Source organism: Peromyscus leucopus, chromosome X (genome assembly GCF_004664715.2).
Source record: "Peromyscus leucopus breed LL Stock chromosome X, UCI_PerLeu_2.1, whole genome shotgun sequence".
NCBI classification, from domain to species: domain Eukaryota; kingdom Metazoa; phylum Chordata; class Mammalia; order Rodentia; family Cricetidae; genus Peromyscus; species Peromyscus leucopus.
The window spans coordinates 4,984,904-5,006,810 of NC_051083.1; the positions used below are offsets into that span (position 1 = coordinate 4,984,904).

Genomic DNA, 21,907 nt, shown 5'->3' on the forward strand with positions numbered 1-21,907 from the left:
AAGATGTGCACCACCATCCTGGCACAGAAGGCTTTTATTTCTTATGGGTCTGCTTAGTTGTTGGTTTCTATTTGGTCTGACTTTGGCTTAGATTAATCTAGAAATTTGTCCATTTCTTTTAGATTGTCTAAAGAAACTGAGTGGTTTTTTTAATATTCTCTTATAATACTCATCTATGCCTATTCAAAGATTTGGCCTATTCACAGTACCCCATAGTTTTAGTTTCTTCTGTTATTATTATTATTATTATTATTACTAATATGTAGTTTGATCCTGTTGTGGATGGGAGTTATTTGGATGAGTTTCATCTTTTTAAATGTATTGAGACTTATTTTGTGTTGTAAAATACCTGAAAAATGTTCCATGTGCCCCAGCTAACATAATACAAGAAACTCTTACAAGGACTTTCTGCTAAAATTTCAGAACTCTGGCATTATTTTTCTTTGTAATCAGATTGGTGACTACCCTAATTGTCATCATAGAGCCTTCATCCAGTGACTGATGGAAACAGATGCAGAGATCCACAGCTAGGCACTGGGCAGAGCTCTGGGAGTCTAGTCGAAGAGAGGGAGAAGGGATTGTATGAGCAGGGGGTGGGGGTGGGATATGTGGGGACAGTTTTCAAGATCATGTGGAGAAATCCACAGAGGCAGCTGACCTGAACTAGTGGGAGCTCATGGACTCTGGACTGATGGCTGAAGACCTGCATGGGACTGAAGTAGGCCCTCTGAATGTAGATCACAGTTATGTCTGTTTGTAGTCCCTTGGCAGTGGGACCAGGATTTATCCTTGGTGCATGAACCAGCATTTTGGAGCCCATTCCCTTTGGCGGGATACCTTGCTCAGCCTTGATACAGGGGGCAGGGGCTTGGTCCAGCCTCAATTTGATGTGCCAGACTTTATTGACTCCCTATGGGAGGCCTTACCCTCTTTAAGGAGTGGATGGGGGTAGGGTAGGGAGTAGGTGGGGGGAGTGGGAGGAGGGGAGGGAGGGTGAACTGTGGTTGGTATGTAAAATTTTTAAAAATTAAAAAAGAATAGCTTTCCCAGTCCTGTTCTTATGACTAATGAAAACAGCATTTGGAATGAATTTCTGAAAAAAAAAAGACTAGAGTATAAGGCAAATTAATAACTTGAATAAAGGGTGTGGGACAGAAGATGACACCCAAACATATAACATATAACCAAATTCCTATAGCCAGAGGGAAACAGTTTACAGTGAGGACATTCAAACACATCCATGTACAGAGAATCTAGAAAGCCAGTATGTCCAGGACTAGACACATACAAGTCTAATCTCTTACCTCAGGCTAGCTCACAGAATCAGTACAAATATAGCTGAATATTATAGTAGCATCCTAGTGCAGAAGCAATCTGTAAAACTACCAGAGGTGGTTTGGTTTTGGTTTGTTGCCTTCTTGATTTTGTTGTTGTTGTTGTTGTTGTTGTTGTCGTTGTTTTCTTAATGTTCAAGAAACTAGTATCTGGTCCAAAGGCATAAACAGGATGAAAGTGAAAGGATGAAAAAAACATGTTCCATGGAAGTAGGTACCTAAAAGATAACTGGGATGGCTATATTGAATACCAGACAAAAGAGACTTTAAGTCAAATACTTCCAAAGAGACAAATATATTGAAAAATGATCAATTAATTGTGAAGATAAAATACATTTAAGCATATAAAAAACAAACAGTGTATCCCCAAATATATAAAGCAAAATAGTTGAGCAAGTGTCCTTATGGTATGATTGATCATCCATTGGGTATATGCCCAAGAATGGTATTGCTGGGTCTTGAGGTAGATTGATTACCAATTTTCTGAGAAACCTCCATACTGATTTCCAAAGTGACTGTGCAAGTTTGCACTCCCACCAGCAGTAGAGGAGTGTTCCCCTTACTCCACATCTTCTCCAACATAAGGTATCATCAGCGTTTTCAATCTTAGCCATTCTAACAGGTGTAAGATGGTATCTCAAAGTCACTTTGATTTGCATTTCCCTGATGACTAAGGATGTTGAGCAATTCCTTAAGTGTCTTTTGGCCATTTGAGATTCTCTGCACCTAATTTTTTTATTGGATTATTTGGTATTTTGATGTCTAGTTTCTTGAGTTCTTTATATATTCTGGAGATCAGCCCTCTGTCAAATGTGGGGTTGGTGAAGATCTTTTCCCATTCTGTAGGCTGCTGTTTTTGTAAGTAAATTTGTTGCAACTCTGAGGCTTTGGTCCTGGGTTTTGGCACCAAAATGTGAGTTTTGCAACTCTGGGAAAAGGTGTCCTGATTACCTGAGGAGTCAGAGAATACCTTGAGCTACTTAGGATTGCTCTGAAGACTGGAGCTGCAAAGAGACAGCTCAGCCCTGGAGGGCAAGGTATCTCAGACACCTTGAGCCACTCAGAACAGCTCTGCCCTGGAAGTGTTCCAGACACCTGGAGCTGTTTAGCACAGCTCTGGTGGCTGCAATTGCAAGGAGACAGTTCAGCCCTGGAGGGAAATTTTTCTGACTGCTCAGGAGAGTCATGCCTGGAACTGCTTCAGCAGGAAAGGGTATCCTGACAATTCAGGAATGGAACTGCTTCAGCAGGGAAGGGTATCCTGACTGTTCAGGAAAGTCAGGCAATACCTGGTATGATGGGAGATGGTTTCCACCTGCAGGATATAGCAATCCTGCTCCTTTCCTGGAGAACTGCTAGAGCTGAGGTTTGCTGTTTAATAATTTCACCAATATCTGGCGCCTGATGTGGGGCTCAAACCCATGACCCTGAGATTAAGAGTCTCATGCTCTACCGACTAAGCTAGCCAGGCTCCAGATATTGGTGGAATTATTAAGGCCACTCCACATAGTTAAAAGGAGATTTATTTAATGGTGTAACTTCCAAATGAAGGGATAGGTAGGTTGAGGGTTCTGGAAAGGATGCAGTGTAGTCCAGTGGTGTTCTCTGGAGAGCTCTGTCGGTCCACCTCTAGTATCTGGGTTCCCAGCAGCAAGAGAGCACCGCACGTCCCGATCTCGGGTCTTCAGGGGCCTCCTTTGGCCCTGCCTTGTAGGCGTGACAGTTACTGAAGCCTCAATGGGGGCTGGAATTTCCAGACCAAAGCTGGAATGGCTACCTACTACATCAACATGCTTAGCTATATCCTTGAACAGATGGATTTCTGCCTCTGGAATGCTAGGATTAAAGGCATGAGTGCCAACCATTTTCTAGCTCTGAATCTAGTGACTGTCTGTTCTCTGACCCCAGATAAATTTATTAGGGTGCACAATATTTTGGGGAACACAATACCACCACACTCTCTTGCTCTGTCCACTGAGGGACATCTCAGCAAGGATCTTATGTTCAGCTCCCCCTTGGTCTGACTACTGAGGGACGTCTCAGCAAGGTTCTTCTGTTCAGCTCCCCCTTGCTCAGTCCACTATGAGACAACTCAGCAAGGTGTTGCCAGTGAATGAAGGTCTTCACAACCAAAACTTTTGAGAGATTTACTTGAGAAGGAAGAGTCCAGGAGAGTAGCTGCCTTAACCAGGGTGGAGAGAACAGCTTCCAACTGACCAGACAGGGTGGTTTATCTAGGATATCTTGAGGGTGGAGTCAACCAGTGATTGGTTAGTTTTTTTCTGCCCAGGAATTGGCCAGTTTTGTGGACTAGGGACAGAGGTGGCCCTGATTTCAAGGCCAAACTGTGTTTCTTTCACTGGCTTTATTTAGCTTTTTGACACTACCTCTAAGACCAGGGCACATTTCTTTCACTAACTCTGATTCTGGGAACCAAGAGTGTTATTTTGACAATAGTTTCAGAGTCAGTGCATGTTTCCTTGGTTCTGGGTTTGGGGAAAAAGTGTTCATTTCTATGGCTCAGGTCCCAAACCCAGGCTATGTTTCTTTCCCTGGTCCTGGGCCCCAGGGCCAGGATTCTACTGTCCTCCTCTGTGATTGGTTGGTTTCACAAGTCAGTTTGCCAGGAGCATAGATGGTTCTGATTTGAACCAAACTGTTTCTTTCACTGGCCTTATCTGAGCCATCTTTCCCTAGTTCAAGGCCCAGGGTCAGGGTGGGTTTCTTTAGCCAGCCCCCTTTCCCTACAGTTTTGTCTTCTTGACCATGTCCTTTGTCTTACAGAAGTTTCTCAGTTTCAGTTGGTCCCATTTGTTAATTGTTGCTCTCAGTGTCTGTGCTACTGGTGCTGTATTTAGGAAGTGGTCTCCTGTGCCAGTGCATTCAAGGCTACTTTTCCACTTTCTCTACTATCAGGTTCAGTGTAACTGGATTTATGTTGAGTCTGATCCACTTGGACTTGAGTTTTGTGTATGGCAATAGATATGGATCTGTTTGCATTCTTCTACATGTCAACATCCAATTATATAAAGGGTGATGTTTCTCTGATTTCTTTCTTAGCGTACTTATCATTTGTATATAGGAGGGCTACTGATTTTTTTAGTCAATCTTGTATCCTGCCACATTACTGAAGGTGTATATCAGCGGTAGGAGTTCCCTGGTAGAATTTTTGGGGTCACTTATATATACTATCATATCATCTGCAAATATCAAAAGTTTGACTTCTTCCTTTCCAATTTGTATCACCTTGATCTCCTTTTGTTATCTTACTGCTCTAGCTAGAACTTTGAGTACTGTATTGAGTAAATATGGAGAGAGTGGACAGCCTTGTCTTGTTCCTGATTTTAGTGAAATAGCTCTTGAGTTCCTCTGCATTTAGTTTGATGTTGGATGTCAGCTTGCTATATATTGCTTTTATTATATTTAGGTATGTTCCTTGTATCCCTGGTCTCTCCAAGACCTTTATCATGAAGGGGTGTTGGATTTTGTCAAAGGCTTTTTCAGCATCTAATGAGATGATCATGTGTTTTTTTTTTTCTTTCAGGTTGTTTATATGGTAGATTACATTGACAGGTTTTTGTATGTTGAACCATCCCTGCATCTCTGGGATGAAGCCTACTTGATCATGGTGGATGACTTTTTTAAGGTGTTCTTAGATTCAATTTGCTAGTATTTTATTGAGTATTTTTGCATCAATGTTCATGAGGGAGATTGGTCTGTAATTCTCTTAGTTGCATCTTTGTGTGGTTTGGATATCAGGATAACTGTAGTCTCATAAAAAGTTTGGCAATGTTCTTTCTGTTTCTATTGTGTGAAACAATTTAATGAGTATTGGTATTAGCTCTTCTTTGAAATTCTGGTAGACTTCAGTGCTGAAACCATCTGGCCTGGGGCTTTTTTTGGTTGTAAGTATTTTAATGACTACTTCTGCTTCCTTAGGGGTTATAGGTTTATTTAAGTTATTTATCTGGTCTTGATTTAATTTTGATATGTGGTACCTATCCAGAAAATTGTCCATTTCTTTTAGATTTTCCAATTTTGTGGAGTACAGGTTTTTGAAGTATGACCTAATGATTCTCTGGATTTCCTCAGCATCTGTTGTTATGTTCCCCTTTTCATTTTTGATTTTATTAATTTGGATATTCCCTCTCTGCCTTTTGGTTAGTTTGGATAAGGGTATGTCTATCTTGTTGTGATAGACCCCAGAACCAGGGTACTACCTTCTCAAGTGGGTGCCCCAAGAACCCAGACTCTGGTCCAGTTGATGCAAACAGCAAGAGGTTTATTGATGCAGCTGTACAGTCAGGCCACTCTTGTCCTGAGAGCAAGAGTCTCATCCTACTGCAGCCACATAGATACTTTTAAAGGAAAAACCCACAAAAGCCACAAGATTACAATTCCCATACAATTTTGTTTTGATTGATTTATGTCTAGAGGCTAATTTCTCAAGATCATGATCTGATCACAGAGGGGGTACAGTCATATCCACATGCACATTCTTCCTGAAACCCCTAGGGGGGTATCAGGATGGGAGTGAGAGTTACACAAAGGTTACAGTGGTCTTTCCTGGAACACTTGCAATTATCCCATTCACAGTTGAGCACATCTCTTAATAGAAATCTCTTTACATTTTACATTGTGGCAGGGGTGGTTGGGTAATGGCTGAGTCAGTTTGCCCTTGGAACTAGCTTTTTAGTTCCTTATTCTCCTGGGGCTTGGGGGGGTGTAAGCCTGAAGGGTTAGGGTCTTTCAGTTGATTTTGTCAAAGAACCAACTGTTTCATTGATTCTTTGTATTGTTCTCTTTGTTTCTATTTTATTGATTTCAACCCTCAATTTGATTATTTCCTGGTATCTATTCCTCCTGGGTGAGTTTACTTCTTTTTGTTGTAGAGCTTTTAAGTGTACTGTTAAGTCATTACTGTGAGATTATCCAAATTCTTTATATGTGGGCATTTAGTGCTATGAACTTTCCTCTTAGTACTGCTTTCATAGTGTCCCATACATTTGAGTATGCTGTACATTCATTTTTCAGTGAACTCTAGGAAGTCTTTAGTTTCTTTTTATCTTCCTTGGCCCAGTGGTGATTCATTTGAGCATTATTCAGTTTTCATCAGTTTGTAGGCTTTCTGTAATTTGTGTTGTTGTTGAATTCTGACTTTTAAGGCCTGGTGGTCTGATAAAATACAGGAGGTTATTCCAATTTTTTGTATCTGTTGAGATTTGCTTTGTTACCAAGTATGTGGTCAGTTTTAGAGAAGGTTCTGTGGGTTGCTGAGAAGAAGGTATATTCTTTTTGTTTTGTTTTGTTTTGGTTTGGTTTTGTTTTGTTGTTGTTGTTTTTCAAGACAGGCTTTCTCTGTGTAGCTTTGGCACCTTTCCTGGAAATCACTCTATAGCCCAGGCTGGCCTCGAACTCACAGAAATTGGCCTGCCTCTGCCTCCTAAGTGCTGGGATTAAAGGCATGCACCATCACCTAGCAATATTTTCCTTTGTGTTTGGGTAGAATGTTCTGTAGATGTCTATTAAGTCCTTTTTAGTCACAATGTCTGTTAGTACCCTTATTTTTCTGTTAAGCTTCTATCTGGATGACCTGTCCATTGGTGAGAGTGGAATGTTGAAGTCTCCCACTATTAGTATGTGGGGTTTGATGTGCAATTTAAGCTTTAGAAACCATATATGTTTCTTTTACATATGTGGGTGCCTTGTATTTTGTGGGAGCCCGTTTTCGGATTCCTCGTGGCTTTACCTAGCATGTCCTCATAGAGGATGATTAGGACCACGAGCCTAAGTGCAGGTGTCTGAGATGGTCTGCACTTGGCTGTGCTGGGGGAGGAGGTCTTTTGCTCCACCCCTTGGCGTCTCTATAAAAACCCTGGGCCAGAGACATTCGGGGCCCGTTGGAATAGGTTCCAGGCCCTCTCGAGGCTATCCTTTATTTTCTATCTGTTTATCTCCGCAATAAATCCTTCTATCTAATATTTCCTGCTGCTCACACTCAAGAAAATTCTGGGGAACTGTGGGGGTGGTGGGTAAACGCCCCACAGTATTTGGAGCATAAATGTTCAGAATTGAGACTTCATTTGGTTTATTTTCCTGTGATGAATATGAAATGTCCTTCTCCATCTTTTGATTAATTTCAGTTTGAAGTCTATTTTGTTAGATATTAGTATAGCTACACCAGCTTGCTTCTTAGGTCCATTTGATTGGAAAATCTTTTCCCAACTTTTTACTCTGAGGTGATATCTGTCTTTGAAGTTGGGTGCAACAGAAGGATGGATCCTGTTTTTATACCCATTCTGTTAGCCTGTGTCTTTTTATAGGCAAGTTGATATTAAGAGATATTAATGGCCAGTGATTGTTAATTCCTGTTATTTTTTTTGTTTGGGTGGTGATGATTGTGTGTGTGTGTGTGTGTGTGTGTGTGTGTGTGTGTGTGTGTGTGTGTGTTTCCCTTCTTTGGGATTTGCTGGTGTGAAATTATCTATTGCCTGTGTTTTTTGTGGGTGCAGCTAACTTTTTCGGGTTAGAGTTTTTCTTCTAGTACTTTCTGTAGGGCTGGATTTGTGGATATGTATTGTTTAAATCTGGTTTTGTTGTGGAATATCTTGTTTTCTCTGTCTATGATGATTGTGTGCAAAACATCTGTCCACGACATTCTGGCTTTCACACTCTCCTTTGAGAAGTTGAGTGTTATTCTGATAGGTCTGCCTTTATATATTACTTGGCCTTTTTGCTTTGCAGCTCTTAATATTTCTTTATTCTGTATGTTTAGTGTTTTGATTATTACGTGTCAAGGGGACTTTTTTCTTTTGGTCCAGTCTATTTGGTGTTCTGTAAGCTTCTTGTACCTTCATAGGCATGTTCTTTTTTAGGCTGGGAAAGTTTTCTTCTATGATTTTGTTGAATGTATTTTCTTTGCCTTTGAGCTGGAATTCTTCTCCTTCTATCCCTATTGGTCTTAGGTTTGGTCTTTTAATGTTGTCCCAGTTTTCCTGGATGTTTTGTGTTAAGAATTTGTTGGATTTAACATTTTCTTTGACTTATGTATCTATTTCCTCTATTGTATCTTCAGTGCCTGTAATTCTCTCTTCCATCTCTTATATCCTGTTGGTTATGCTTGCATCTGTAGTTCCTGTTCATTTACCCAGACTTTCATTTTCCAGATATCCCTCAGTTTGTGTTTTCTTTATTGCCTCTATTTCAATTTTCAAGTCTTAAACTGTTTCCTTTACCTGTTTGATTATTTTTTTCTTGAGTTCTTGCCTTTCTTTAAGGGATTTATTGATTTCTTCCAATTTTTGTCTTTTCCTCCATTTCTCTAAGGGAATTTTTCATTTCCTCTCTAAGGACCTTTATCATCTTCATAAAGTTATTTTTAAGGTTGTTTTCTTCTGCTTCATCTGCATTGGGATGTTCAGGTCTTGCTGTTGTAGAACCACCAGGTTCTAGTCGTGCCAGGTTCTTTATGTTGTTGAATGTATTCTTACACTGTTGTCTACCCATCTGAATTGGGGTAACTATAGGTACAGGTGTTGATTCTTCCTCAAATCAGTGCAGGTGTATCTGTGCCTCCAAGGGTTGCTGATGCCACAGGGGATGGTTGGTGGGGGTAAGTGGGATTTGTAGGTTACAGGGTCCAATGCATGGCAGGGGTGGTAGAGCGGCCTAGCCTCAGGAATCTTACCTGCTGACACACACTACTTTTTCACTTGGGTTCTAGAAATTCAAGCACCTTACCCACTTAACCATCTCCCTACCCTACCCTGTAGTCTTTTAGAGTATTGCCCACTACTTTTCTACTCTGAATCAAAGTTAGGCAAAACAGAGACAACCACCTGGCACCCCTAAATAGGTTAGGAATGGACACATTTATTAATAATGTCTTCTCTGCTTCCTCTAACACCTGGGACTTGGTAAGCACAGGCTACTACTACTAGTAGTCATCAATAGGGGTAGAACAAGGACAAAGGTAAGCAAACTATGCTGTAAAGCTTTCCCACAACCTTTGTGTTGCTTTTTTCTTTGTTCCATCTTTGTGTGGTTGCTGCAAACCTGTCACTTTTGCCAGGGTTATATTTGGTTTGGTCTCTTCTTATTTTTAAAAATTTAATGCATTCATTTATTTATGTATTTATTGAAAGAGAGAGAGAGAGAGAGAGAGAGAGAGAGAGAGAGAGAGAGAGAGAGAGAGAGAGAGAACGAACCACCCCTTACCCAGGCATGGAGGTAAGAGGACAACTTATGGGAGTCAGCCCTCTTCTTCCACCATATGAGTGGGTCCTGGGATGGAACTCATATTGTTAGTCTTAGTTGTAAGGGCCTTTACCTGCTGAGCCTTTAACTGTCCTCTTGTTTGTTTTTTGTTTATTTGTTTCTGTGAGAATGCGATCTTAGAATTACCTACTTTTTTGTTTTGATGTTATCATTGTGGGGTGAATTATTTGTCAACCTGGAATGTTTTTAGAGAGGTTCAGTGCTGGTGATTGAACTTGGGTTTCTACTACTGAGCTATATCCCTAGCCTGGTCACAAAATGTTGTCTTATTTTCCATTGTTCTTAAGAAAGTTTTGAGTGGATATCCACTGTTTTTGTTGATTTGTAAGGAGATCCTAGGATTCAAGTAGTCTCCATGATGTTTAGTTCAAAATCTGGCAGAGTAGTCCAATGCAGTAGCTTCAGTGAATGACTTTTGCTTTGGGTACTACTGAGAGGGATTTTGTATATACTAACTTTGTTTTGTTTTATCCCAGTCTTCCTCTCACATTGCATTCATTATTTTTCTTGTTGCTGTGACAAAATACCTGGCAAAAGCAGCTTAATATATAAGGCTTTGTTCTGGGTCATAGTTTCAGAGTGTCAAAGTCCACAGTGAAGTTTATTTGTGATATGGGTGTGTGCTAGAGGCAGCCAGAGCAGGGGATGGAGAACACAGGCCAGCACCAGAACTGGAAGCAGATATTAACCTTCAGAGCCCTACCTTCTAATAACCTTCCACAAATACCATTTCCTAAAAGCTCCACAACCTCCTAAAACAGTGCCACCAGCTAAGGAACAAAAGTTCAAAGTATTGTGGGGTACATTTTTTATTTGAATAATAAGGTCATAGCATGCATGACCTTAATTTCCCCCTTGTTTTTTTTCTGCCACTACCAAATCTTCAAATGCTTCTTCATTCCTTTGTTTACATATTTTACCTTCAGAAGTAATGCTTTTCATTGTCACCTTTGGTTCTGCATATTTTTCCTACAGCTAGCAGTTCTTTGATATAGCAGATTAGTCTTTCTGTACTTTCATGCACATAGATGGCAAGGCACTGGGCATCTTTCTAAACATGATCATTTTACCCCTTCTGCTCTGGCTTTTCAGACCCCTCTTGTATTTCTGAACACTTCATGGCAAGAGTTTGAAAGACAACTGGGGTAGATGTTTGTTTTTTGTTTGTTTGTTAGTTAGTTTTCAGTTTGTAGGTGATTAGAGCATTCTGTAGTACTCTCTAATTTGTATTATACATTATACTGAAAGTATTGGTTATGAGTCGTCCTATGTGCTGTGTTGAGCAGTAAAGTTTACTAGGAAGTTTATGGAGAGATTTGAAGGATTTTTGGTAGTTGGGTTTTTTCCAAATGCTGAAGATTCAACCTTTGTACATACTAGACAGGTGCTCTGCTAAAGAGCTGCATCCCAAGCCCCTATGTGGAAAGATTTGGATTTATACAAATGTATTTATTCTAGACTACTTGAAAGCTTCTTATTTTTAATTGTAAGAAGCTAAGATATAATTTACCTACAGGAAAATGGATCCTTTTAGTGTATAGTTATATTAACCCATAGCTGTAAACCACTACCACAGTGGAAGCAAGAGTTCTGTTACTCCCTTTGTAGTCAACCCCTGTTGCACCTGGTCCTCTAACTCTTGGTATATTTTCTGTCTCTGCAGTTTTTAACTTTCCCATTAGTTACATAAGTGGAACCATACAACAGATCGCTGCTTGAGCTTGGCTTCTTTCATTTAGCACAGTACATTTACTATAGGTATTATCATCTATGTCATTAATTCCTTCATTTTTATTATTGAATAGTTTGACATTATGTGGATTCAAGTTTGTTCATTTGCTGACAAAAAGTGCTTAGGTTATTTCATGTTGGGGTGAATAAAAAAAAATGTTCATTTGTAAGCTTTTGGAGGCTGTGTGACTTTCATTTCCCTGGGATAAATACACCTAGGAACATATAGTTCAATAGTATATTCCTAACTTCACAAACACTTGGAAAACTGTTTCCAAAGGCCTGTGCTCTTTCTACCTTCATGTCTGTGACAACAGAGATCCAGCTGTTCCATGTCTACACTACTTTATTGTGAGGTCTCCTGTTCTCACAGATGTGTGGTGGTATCTCATTCATTGTGTTTTAATTTGCAGTTCCCTGATGACATTTTTTATGTATTTATTTGCCATTTATATGTCTTGTTTGGTGATATATTCCCCCCTTTTTTAAAAAGATTTATTTATTTATTTATTATGTATACAATGTTCTGCCTGCAAGTATGTCTACAGGCCAGAAGAGGGCACCAGAATTCATTACAGATGGTTGTGAGCCACCATGTGGTTGCTCGGAATTGAACTCAGAACCTCTGGAAGAGCAGTCAGTGCTCTTAACCTCTGAGCCATCTCTCCAGCCCCCCCCCCTTTTTGTTTTAATAGTTGTTTTTATATTTTCAGTTAGTTCTTATTTGAGTTTTATACTCTCAAATAGTCTAATAGTACTTTTTATGTTATCAGATATCTGATCTGTAATATTTACTTCTATTCTGTGACTTGTCTTTTCATTATCTTTAAGAGTGAGTATCAGAAATTTTTGTGTTACTTGCTTCATCAGGATTTAAGGAACTTTATTCCATACTTTTCCCCTACAAATACTATAGGTTTAGATACTACATTTAAGTCAGTGATGCATTTTGAGGTGTATTTTTTATGCTGCAGTTATTTTGGAATCACTTGTTGGGATAATTTTCAGGAAAGTAGAGGGAGGAACTGAAGCAGAGACTATGGAAGAATTCTCCTCATATGAAGCTTGCTCTTCCTGCCTTGCTCAGCTACTTTTCTCATACACCCAGGCCCACCTGCCTAAGGATGTTGCTGCCACAGTGGACTGGGCCCTCCCGCATCAATTAAAAATTAAGAAAATGGACCACAGATATGCCTGTAGGTCAAATCTGATGGATGTAATTATTCAATTGAGGTTCCTTTCCCTAGGTGACTCTAGTTTGTGTCTAGTTGGCAAAACCTAACCAACACACACGTATTATAGTATATTAGTTGGCGTAATTTTAACTTTTCTGGCAGACACATAGTGATGTCTCATTGTGGCTTAAATTTTCACTTACCTGAATATGGCTTGCATTTTCACTGTTATACTTAAAATATAAGACATGAGTATGTCTGTGTGTGCCATGTATATGAAGGTACCCATGGAGGCCACAAGAAGGCACAGCTAGAGTTATAGGCTGTTGTGAGCCACTTAATGTATGTGCTAAGAGCCAAACTTCAGTCTTCTGGAAGAGCAGCAAGCACTCTTAAACACTGAGCCATCTCTGTAGCCCCTATACATACTTAGATTCTGTTTTTCTCCTAGATACCTATCCTTATGATAATATCATATCATTTTAAATATTTTATCACTTAATGCAATTGTTTTCTGTCATGATTTGTGATTCTCCTTCAAAGTAGGCTATTAGTATGTTGTGAAGAAGACATCTTGATGAATTGGGAGCACAATTAGAAGTTTCCTCATATATCCTTATCACTCAGTGGTCAGCATTTTAGAATAAAAGAAGCTTTCTGTTACAGGAACTAGTGACATTTGAGGATGTAGCTGTGGATTTCACCCAGGAGGAATGGCAATACCTGAACCTTCCACAGAGGACCCTGTACAGAGATGTGATGCTTGAGACCTACAGCAACCTTGTTTCTGTGGGTAAGATGGCTTCCTCAAATAATTTTTAATGGTTATTGTATCCAGTGTGGGGAGGGCCTTGGCTTGATTGATTTCATATTTTTCTTTCATTAAAGGAAACACAAAATACTGGTTAAATTGTTTGTGTCAAGTGATAGATCCCCTGTGCTGATCACATACTGCAACTTCTGTTTCAGGCTCCGAAGACCAAGGAGGTATCTATCATTTATCATCTTCAGAACAGCAGGTTACTAAACCAGACCTCATTATCAAGCTGGAGGTAGAAGAACCAGAGCCAGAAGATGGGGAGATTTCAGTTTGGAGCTTTCCAGGTAGTATCTTAATACAGCCCTCTGTCCTGTTTTTCTTATAAGGTAGATCAGATTCGGGATGAGCTTTCCTCTCTTTTTCCTTCCTAAGTATTTCCATCAAGAGGTTTGTCATGCACAGTTGTCTCTGTTTTATGCTATTATTTGCTGGTAATTGCTTGATTAGGCAAGTTAATTCACTAAGAGCTGCAAAATGGAGTTTTTAATTGTTTATTCTTGAAAATTTCATACATGCATACAATGAAATATGATCACACTTACTCCACCATTTCCCACCTCCTATTCCTCCCATAGTCCCCTCAACAGATCTTCCTCACAATTTCATGTCTTTTTTTTCTTACAAATATGCCCAGTTATTGCTGTCCATATGTTCATGGATGTGGGAAAACACAAAACAGTAGTGGTTACCATCACAAGATCAAGCCAGCCGAAATTGCAGCATAAATAGAGGGGAAATTATTTCCAAACCTCACCCCTTACCAATGAACTATTGGCTGGAAGAGGGAGAATTACTCTTCTTTGAGGATAAGTCCATTCGTAGGACTCCCATGATCCAATGCTGAGATTTTAATTCTTTTTTTTTTTTTTTTTTTTTTTTTTTTTTTTGGTTTTTCTAGACAGGGTTTCTCTGTGTAGCTTTGCGCCTTTCCTGGAACTCACTTGGTAGCCCAGGCTGGCCTCGAACTCACAGAGATCCACCTGCCTCTGCCTCCCGAGTGCTGGGATTAAAGGCGTGCGCCACCACCACCCGGCTGAGATTTTAATTCTGTTATTCATTCATTATCTAGCTAGAATACTTCTATGAAAACAAATTGTGAATGTCTGGCATGGTGGCACATGCCTTTAATCCCAGCACTCAGGAGGCACAGACAGGAAGATCTCTTGTGAGTTCTAGGCCAGCCTAGTCTACATAATGAGACCTTGTCTTAAAAAAAAAAAAAAAGAGTGGGAATGCTTGCTTCCGCAGCACATATACTAAAATTGGAACGATACAGAGAAGATTAGCATGGCCCCTGTGCAAGGATGACACACAAATTCGTGAAGCGTTCCATATTTTTCAATATATGAAGTGGTGAGTCTGCAGAGAGAGTCTGACAAGGAAGAGCCAGTCACTCCTACTAGTGGAGGGGGGCCAATGTCACCCCAGGAGGATGAAGCAGAAGAGGAGAGTGATAACGAACTCTCAAGTGGAACAGGTGATGTGTCAAAAGACTGTCCTGAGAAGATCCTCTATTCTTGGGGAGAATTGTTAGGAAGATGGCACAATAATCTTGGTGGCCGACCAAAAGGGCTATTCACTTTGGTAAAGAGTGGTGTTCCTGAGGCATTAAGAGCAGAAGTATGGCAGCTTTTAGTGGGATGCCATGACAACCAGGTAATGCTGGATAGATACCGAATTCTTATCACAAAGGACTCTGCACAGGAGAGTGTTATTACTCGAGATATTCATCGTACATTTCCTGCACATGATTACTTTAAAGACACTGGAGGAGACGGACAGGAATCCCTCTACAAGATCTGCAAGGCCTACTCTGTGCATGATGAAGACATTGGGTACTGTCAAGGACAGTCTTTTCTTGCTGCTGTATTGCTCTTGCATATGCCAGAGGAGCAAGCATTCTGTGTTTTGGTGAAAATCATGCATGACTATAAATTGCGAGACTTGTACAAAAACAATTTTGAAGATCTTCATTGCAAATTCTATCAACTTGAGAAACTAATGCAGGAACAGCTGCCGGACCTGTACAACCATTTTTGTGATATGAACCTAGAAGCTCATATGTACGCGTCCCAGTGGTTCCTCACTCTTTTTACTGCCAAGTTTCCTCTCTGCATGGTGTTCCACATCATTGACCTACTGCTGTGCGAGGGTTTGAACATAATCTTTCATGTAGCCTTGGCTCTCCTAAAGACCTCAAAGGAAGACCTCCTGCAGGCTGATTTCGAAGGTGCTTTGAAGTTCTTCAGAGTTCAGCTTCCAAAACAATACCGGGCAGAGGAGAATGCAAGAAGATTGATGGAGCAGGCTTGCAATATTAAAGTACCAACCAAAAAGCTGAAGAAACATGAAAAAGAATATCAGGCAATGCGGGAGAATCAGCTGCAACAGGAAGACCCAATGGATAGATACAAGAGGGAGAACCGAAGATTACAGGAAGCCAGCATGAGGCTGGAACAAGAGAATGATGACCTTGCCCATGAACTAGTGACAAGCAAAATTGCTCTTCGGAATGACTTGGATCAGGCAGAGGACAAGGCTGACGTGCTGAACAAGGAGCTCCTCTTGACCAAGCAGAGGTTGGTGGAGACTGAGGAAGAGAAGAGGAAGCAAGAGGAGGAGACTGCCCAGCTAAAAGAAGTCTTCAGGAAACAGCTAGAAAAGGCAGAATATGAGATAAAGAAGACTACAGCTATCATTGCTGAGTATAAACAAATATGTTCTCAGTTAAGTACCAGGCTGGAAAAACAGCAAGGAGCCAGCAAGGAGGAGCTGGAAGCAGTAAAGGGTAAGATGATGGCGTGCAAACACTGCAGTGACATTTTCAGCAAGGAAGGAGCTTTAAAGCCAGCAGCCATAAGTAGAGAGGACCAGGGAATTGAAGCCGATGACGAGAAGGATTCACTGAGGAAGCAGCTGAGGGAGATGGAGCTGGAGCTGGCACAGACCAAACTGCAGCTGGTGGAGGCCAAGTGCAAGATTCAGGAACTTGAGCATCAGAGAGGCGCACTTATGAATGAAATACAAGCTGCAAAAAACTCTTGGTTTAGTAAAACCCTGAACTCTATCAAAACAGCCACAGGCACTCAGCCACTACAGCCACCACCGGCTCCCCAGCCACCCAAGGAGAGCACATAGCTCCGCTGCTACAGCCAGTCACAAGAGCACAGTGATCAAAACAACAGAAACCAAGAATCCTCCCTGCTGTCCCCTTGAAGGAAAGGAAAGGAGACCAGAAAGCAAGTTAGAACCTTTAGTAGCTCTGCCTTTCGTGTATGCCATTTTCAAAGGGATGATATTTAAACTGACCTGATTTATGTTGCATATCTGTTTCCCAGCTTCTTCATGGAAAGCCACATTCAGATCCATCATAGTGTTACACACTGTTTTATAGGCCTGAAATTTAGTTGGAAATAAGTAACCTGAGAACTAAATGCTTTTGTTTAGAATTATTTATTCATAATCATTTTTTTATCTCACATAAAAATGGAGACATGCTTTTCCAAGGTTAAAATGGTAAGACCTTTGTCATGGAATTCTGTTTTTAAAGGAAAATTAACCCTCTTTAACTTTCCAGGATTATTTAGATAAAGCACACTGTGGGGCCGCACATGACCACTGACAGGTTTCACAACTGAAAGTGACTTCCAGAGTAGTGCTACTCCTGTCCCAAGAAAACAGACCAGGAGTTGGCTTGAAAGTTCCCCCCAAATTATTTTGAGTTGGTTACATTTGGAAATGGAGTGCCAAGAGCTGTGGAGTAGCTGGGCTACTGCATTCCAAGTAAATAGAGACTTTCAGTAAATGTGCAATAAAGTCATTTGGTCAGGCATTCTAGCAGATCCTTTGAAGGACTCCACATGGGGCTCATTCTCCTGATGTGCCTTTGTATGAACACAGAGGTGACTTGTGGCAAATATAGCCTCAAAGATGGATATTTTCAGTGGCCGACTTGGGGACCCTCACTGGAGAAGTCTAAAAAGGTCCGTGTTCAGCACTGTAGTTTTGAGTGGAACAGGATGATTTAGTGGATGCTGACACACTAGTTAAGGCAAACACTGATGTTCTGTACTTTACTAAAGGCTGTGATATTGCCAAGGAAGTTGAAGAGAGCTTCCTAGCACCTTAGTGTTAGGAAACTTTCCTAACTTCTCCCTAACCCAAAACAGTGCCCTACACACCTGGGAATAAAGAAAAACAAGGGCATTTTTCACATTTTTGATTGACTAAACCTTTATAGAACTACTTAACTCATGGAAAGGTAAGGTTACTGTTTAAAAAAAATTGGTGCAAATATTTTTTCAATTATATTTGACATGCCTGTATAAATAGCCCTTACAAGAAATTCTTTGGTAACAACAAAACTAAATTTTCCATTTCTAAGCTACTATAGAAGTCTCTGGTCCCTTTACAGCATCCAAACTACTGTCAGTCATGTATAGTAACATTTCTTCATATTCATCTTAGGCTTCATTGTTAAGCATACTGTTTCCAAAGTATCTCAGACTATTTAGTCCAGAGGGCTCTCCTCTGTGCCATATGTTGTAACTGTAATAACACACTCTAGAGGTAAGCCTCAGCAGAGCCCTCCCACCCCCAACTTCAAGTTGCTCATGATAGAGCCTTTCCTCTAAAATCATTTTTGAGTTCTAGTATGTGAAATTTCTTTAATCTCTAAATGTCTCTATTATCTACAGGCCATAAAACTAATATGGTTGTTTGATATGTTACACTTATCAAACAATACCTCCCATATAGAAGTTTCTGTTTTTTCTGGTGTCTTTCATCAGAAGATTCACTTCTTTTTACCAAAAGACAATAACCCAGAACTCCAGATGTCTCTGTTGATTTAACATTCCCTGAATCTCTGATAAGCTATTTTTTCTATTAAATATAATGGCTAGAATATTACATCATTTCTGTCAGTCATTTAGTGTAGCCAATTAACTTTATTGGTCCTGGGCACTTGGACTCCAGAAAGCCCTGGACAAGTCACTTTTTCAAATGGCCAGCTAAATTAAGGTGCACTTCTGTGAACTTCTAATACCATTTCCAGCTTTTTCTAACTTCTGAAAATAAATACATTCCACAGAATACCGAAGTTGAATAATTTTCATAAGTGGTAAATGAGGGAAACAAAATGGCTCTTGATCAAGTATCTGTTCAGATTCATGGCCCCTTTTTCTCTAAACAAAATCACCAGGACCATATATTTTAAGAGTTAAATATATCTTTTGAGTTTTCATCTAGCTCTTATAAAAGACATAATGGCAATACATAATCTCTTTTGTTCGCTGGTATCATATGATACTTGGGCGTGTATATTGGTATTTTGGTATTATGTTTAAACTTCCCTGCATTATACCATCTTTTCAAGAGATAATATGTGATTTCTTGTTCACTATTTCACTATAGCAATGCCTCAAACCATACATTCCTCACTATTGCTTGAGAACTCCAGAATGCCAACATAAAGCAACTACTCATCAGTTTCACTTACTACTTTATATATATATTTGAGAATTGCAACTTTTTTTCTTGAAACAAGTTCTACTTATGTAGTCTAGGCTAGCCTTGAACTTAGAACCTTCCTACTTCAGCCTTCCAAGTGCTGAGATTATAGGTAGGCACCACAATAGCTAAAATTACTCTCTTGAATTCCTTATAGAAAAAAGATAAACCATCCAAGTATGGTTTATCCAAGTACCATTCAAACATGGTACTTTCTTTCATCCTTTCCTAAGATTTACATGATAGTAAACACTCCTCTAAAATGCTAATATTTGTAGTATCTGGGAAGTGATCATTTCTCTTTTCATTGAGTCCTATAGAATAAATGAAGTTTCAACTCATTCATTGGCTTTTATAACTTAGTCTCATTTAGTATATTCTCAAAAGACACCATGCTGGATTTTGGAGTGCCTATGTTTGGTACACATCCTGAGCCAAGTCACAGTGGTTATTTTTAGTACATATAATTTGATGTAAAGAAATTCTTGGTTCCCTGTACTTCAGTATAGGAGTTCCTATCAGAAACAGTAATGGGAATGCCAATAAGCCTGCACCCTGGATTTTCATGCAGTATCTGCTGTCCCCTCACCATCTGTTAAATTAGTCATTTCTTTTCCTTTGGCGTTCTAGAATGTACCCTGATAGAGTTAAAAAGACCCTTTGTACTGATGATGAGAGTTTAGTTTTTGTTTCATTTGCTTTAAAAATGTTCACCGTTTCTTACATTATATATTTATTTTTCTCCAGCTCCTACTCTGTTTCAGCTATTTTCCAGTTAGTAACTAGTGGTTTCATTTCTTAGTTAAAGTAAGAAAACTGAAACAATATACAGGTCAGAGGGCACAGCAGATAAAAAATGATTCCTTTACATTTGTAGTCTCTTAGGTTAGGTCTCAGTGTTGGTTGTGGTGATACATACCCACAATCCCTGCACTCAGGAGGCTGAGGCACAGGCGTACCTGTGAGGTCAAGGCAAGCATGGGGCTACACAGTGAGTGCCAAGCTAGCCAGGATTACATAGCCAGGCCCTATTTCAAACAACACACAAAAGATCAAATGTGCAGCTAATGTCAGGATTGAGCCTTGCTGTGCCTCAAGGAAATCGACTCTGCTAATGAATTCACCGACCCTGTGCATCCAACACTAAGGTGGTTGTCTGTATTTTAGGACTCCTGTAAGTGGACAGAAAGGAAATTTTAAAAAGACTTAGTTTTCTCTTCTAAGAATGACACTAAAAAATGATTGTATTACATAACTTATTCTTTATAATATTCTACAATAGATGATTCTCTTCTCTTGCTTTAATATCTAGTAAATGAGATAATGAACAATTCTGTTGTATGGTTTAAATAGTTGGAGATGCATTTGCATGTGTGCACAGTGTGTGTGTGTGTGTGTGTGTGTGTGTGTGTGTGTGTGTGTGGTGAAATTTTATAGGTTATCCCTTTTTCTTTTGTTTACCTAGATACATTGCAACCAAATGCACATTAGATTTCAAGACACAATGATCAAAACTGGAAGCCCAGACAGCAGCTCTGTGGCCTGTTTCCAATGACCAAGCATAAAATTCTGTTGGTCTTTGTGCTGAGGGTCACACTGAGCATTCTTTCTTCCCTATGGTGGCTTATATGTAATACATGCAAGGCACTTTATGTTATCTATTTCCTTAACTTTCAAATCTGTAAAAATGAGGACCCCCATTTGGACTATACCTCAACAGGTGACGCTGATCTTGAATTATAAGAAAAGTAGATGCTTGTTCAAGTGACGAGTCAGCTATCTGCATATCATTCTCAATTTCCTCTTAAACAAACAAAACCCTACAGTGTGAGCTTACCTCCAGTAAAACACACCACCTGCTATAAAACAGTCTCCATCAATATGTCCCCCTCATTCTGCCCTCACCTCTGGTTTATCATTAACTGTATTTGAAAAGTTTGAGAAAAATGAATCACTGAAAAGAAAATGAACATTATTTTTATTGGCATATGACTTTCCACTAAACTACAACTCTGAATAACTATATTACATATAGAAAAAGATCAAAGAAACTGATTTATGAGACTATAAATGCATCAAAAGACTAATATCATGAAAGCACAAGAATAAAGCTGGAGATGATCCCAGAATCCAAGATGTCCCAATAGCCTTCTACATTGGTTTCACTATTCTTGGCATTTTGCATAATGCATGGATTCTTAGTTCAAATTAGGGAAAAGGTTTCTGTCAGCCCCATTCCTTTCTTTCCAACTCCTACCTTTGCCTTACTGAGGAGGTAGTACAAACCTTATGCTGTCTGTCTTCGTGAGACATGGTTTTCCCCAGCATCTACAGTGAAAACAGGTTAGAATAAAGGAGTTGATTAGTCTGGGAGTGCTAATTGACTATAAAACCAACATTAGCCATCAATCTCTTCCTCTATAAACACTGACCAATTAGTTGTTTCCATAATGCCATGTATTATGTATAGTACACTCTATTAATGTAAATGTGATGCTTGTTAAGAAAGTGCAATTTATTGTACATTGTCTCAATAAATGTTTACTTTTATAATCGTTAAAAAAAAGATTGGGAGAAATTGTCTCTCAATTATTATTTGGTTACTAGGAGTTACATATTCTATAGAAAAGAGATGAAAAGTGATTGAGGTTTTGTTTATCATTATTCAAAATAATTTTTAGTTGGGCTGAAAAGATGGCTCAGCAGTTAGTACTACTTGCTACTCTTCCAGAAGACTTGAGTTTGGTTACTAACACTCATGTCAGTAGACTTACAAACACCTATAACTCCAGCTTCAGTGGATCCAAAACCCTCTTTTTGTTTCTGTGTGCACCCACACTCATGTGCACATACCCACATATGGACACATAAACACAAAAATAAATAATTTTTAAAAACAATAATAATATTTTTCCCAATAATATTTTTCTCTGTGTAGCCCTGGCCATCCTGGAACTCTCTCTGTAGACCAGGCTGGCCTCAAACTCAGACATTTGCCTGCCTCTGCCTCCTGAGTGCTGGGATTAAAAGCATGTACCACCATTGCCTAGCCAAAAAAA

General features: G+C 39.6%; 2 protein-coding genes and 1 non-coding gene across 11 annotated transcripts in view; all 3 read left to right on the plus strand.

Moving 5' to 3' along the window:
* Znf182 (zinc finger protein 182) overlaps window positions 1–21,907 on the plus strand; it is an 87,691-nt gene that overhangs the window by 55,718 nt on the left and 10,066 nt on the right. For all 9 annotated transcript variants that reach the window (XM_037199080.1, XM_028863006.2, XM_028863004.2 and 6 more), the window contains 2 exons: window positions 13,184–13,310; window positions 13,487–13,621. In XM_037199080.1, coding sequence (XP_037054975.1) covers window positions 13,184–13,310; window positions 13,487–13,621 — 262 coding nt within the window. The remainder of the gene's footprint in view (window positions 1–13,183; window positions 13,311–13,486; window positions 13,622–21,907) is intronic.
* Window positions 14,574–14,676, plus strand: LOC114688425. Its single transcript, XR_003733781.1, has one exon. It is a non-coding gene; the product is annotated as a U6 spliceosomal RNA (small nuclear RNA).
* On the plus strand, window positions 14,643–20,919 carry LOC114688422 (rab GTPase-activating protein 1-like). Its single transcript, XM_037199083.1, has one exon. The coding sequence runs from the start codon at window positions 14,754–14,756 to the stop codon at window positions 16,473–16,475; it is 1,722 nt and encodes a 573-aa protein (XP_037054978.1). The 5' UTR covers window positions 14,643–14,753; the 3' UTR covers window positions 16,476–20,919.

Bases quoted from the DNA above. Each gene is read 5' to 3' on its own strand.
- LOC114688422 (XM_037199083.1), top strand. From the start codon at position 14,754: ATGTCACCCCAGGAGGATGAAGCAGAAGAGGAGAGTGATAACGAACTC.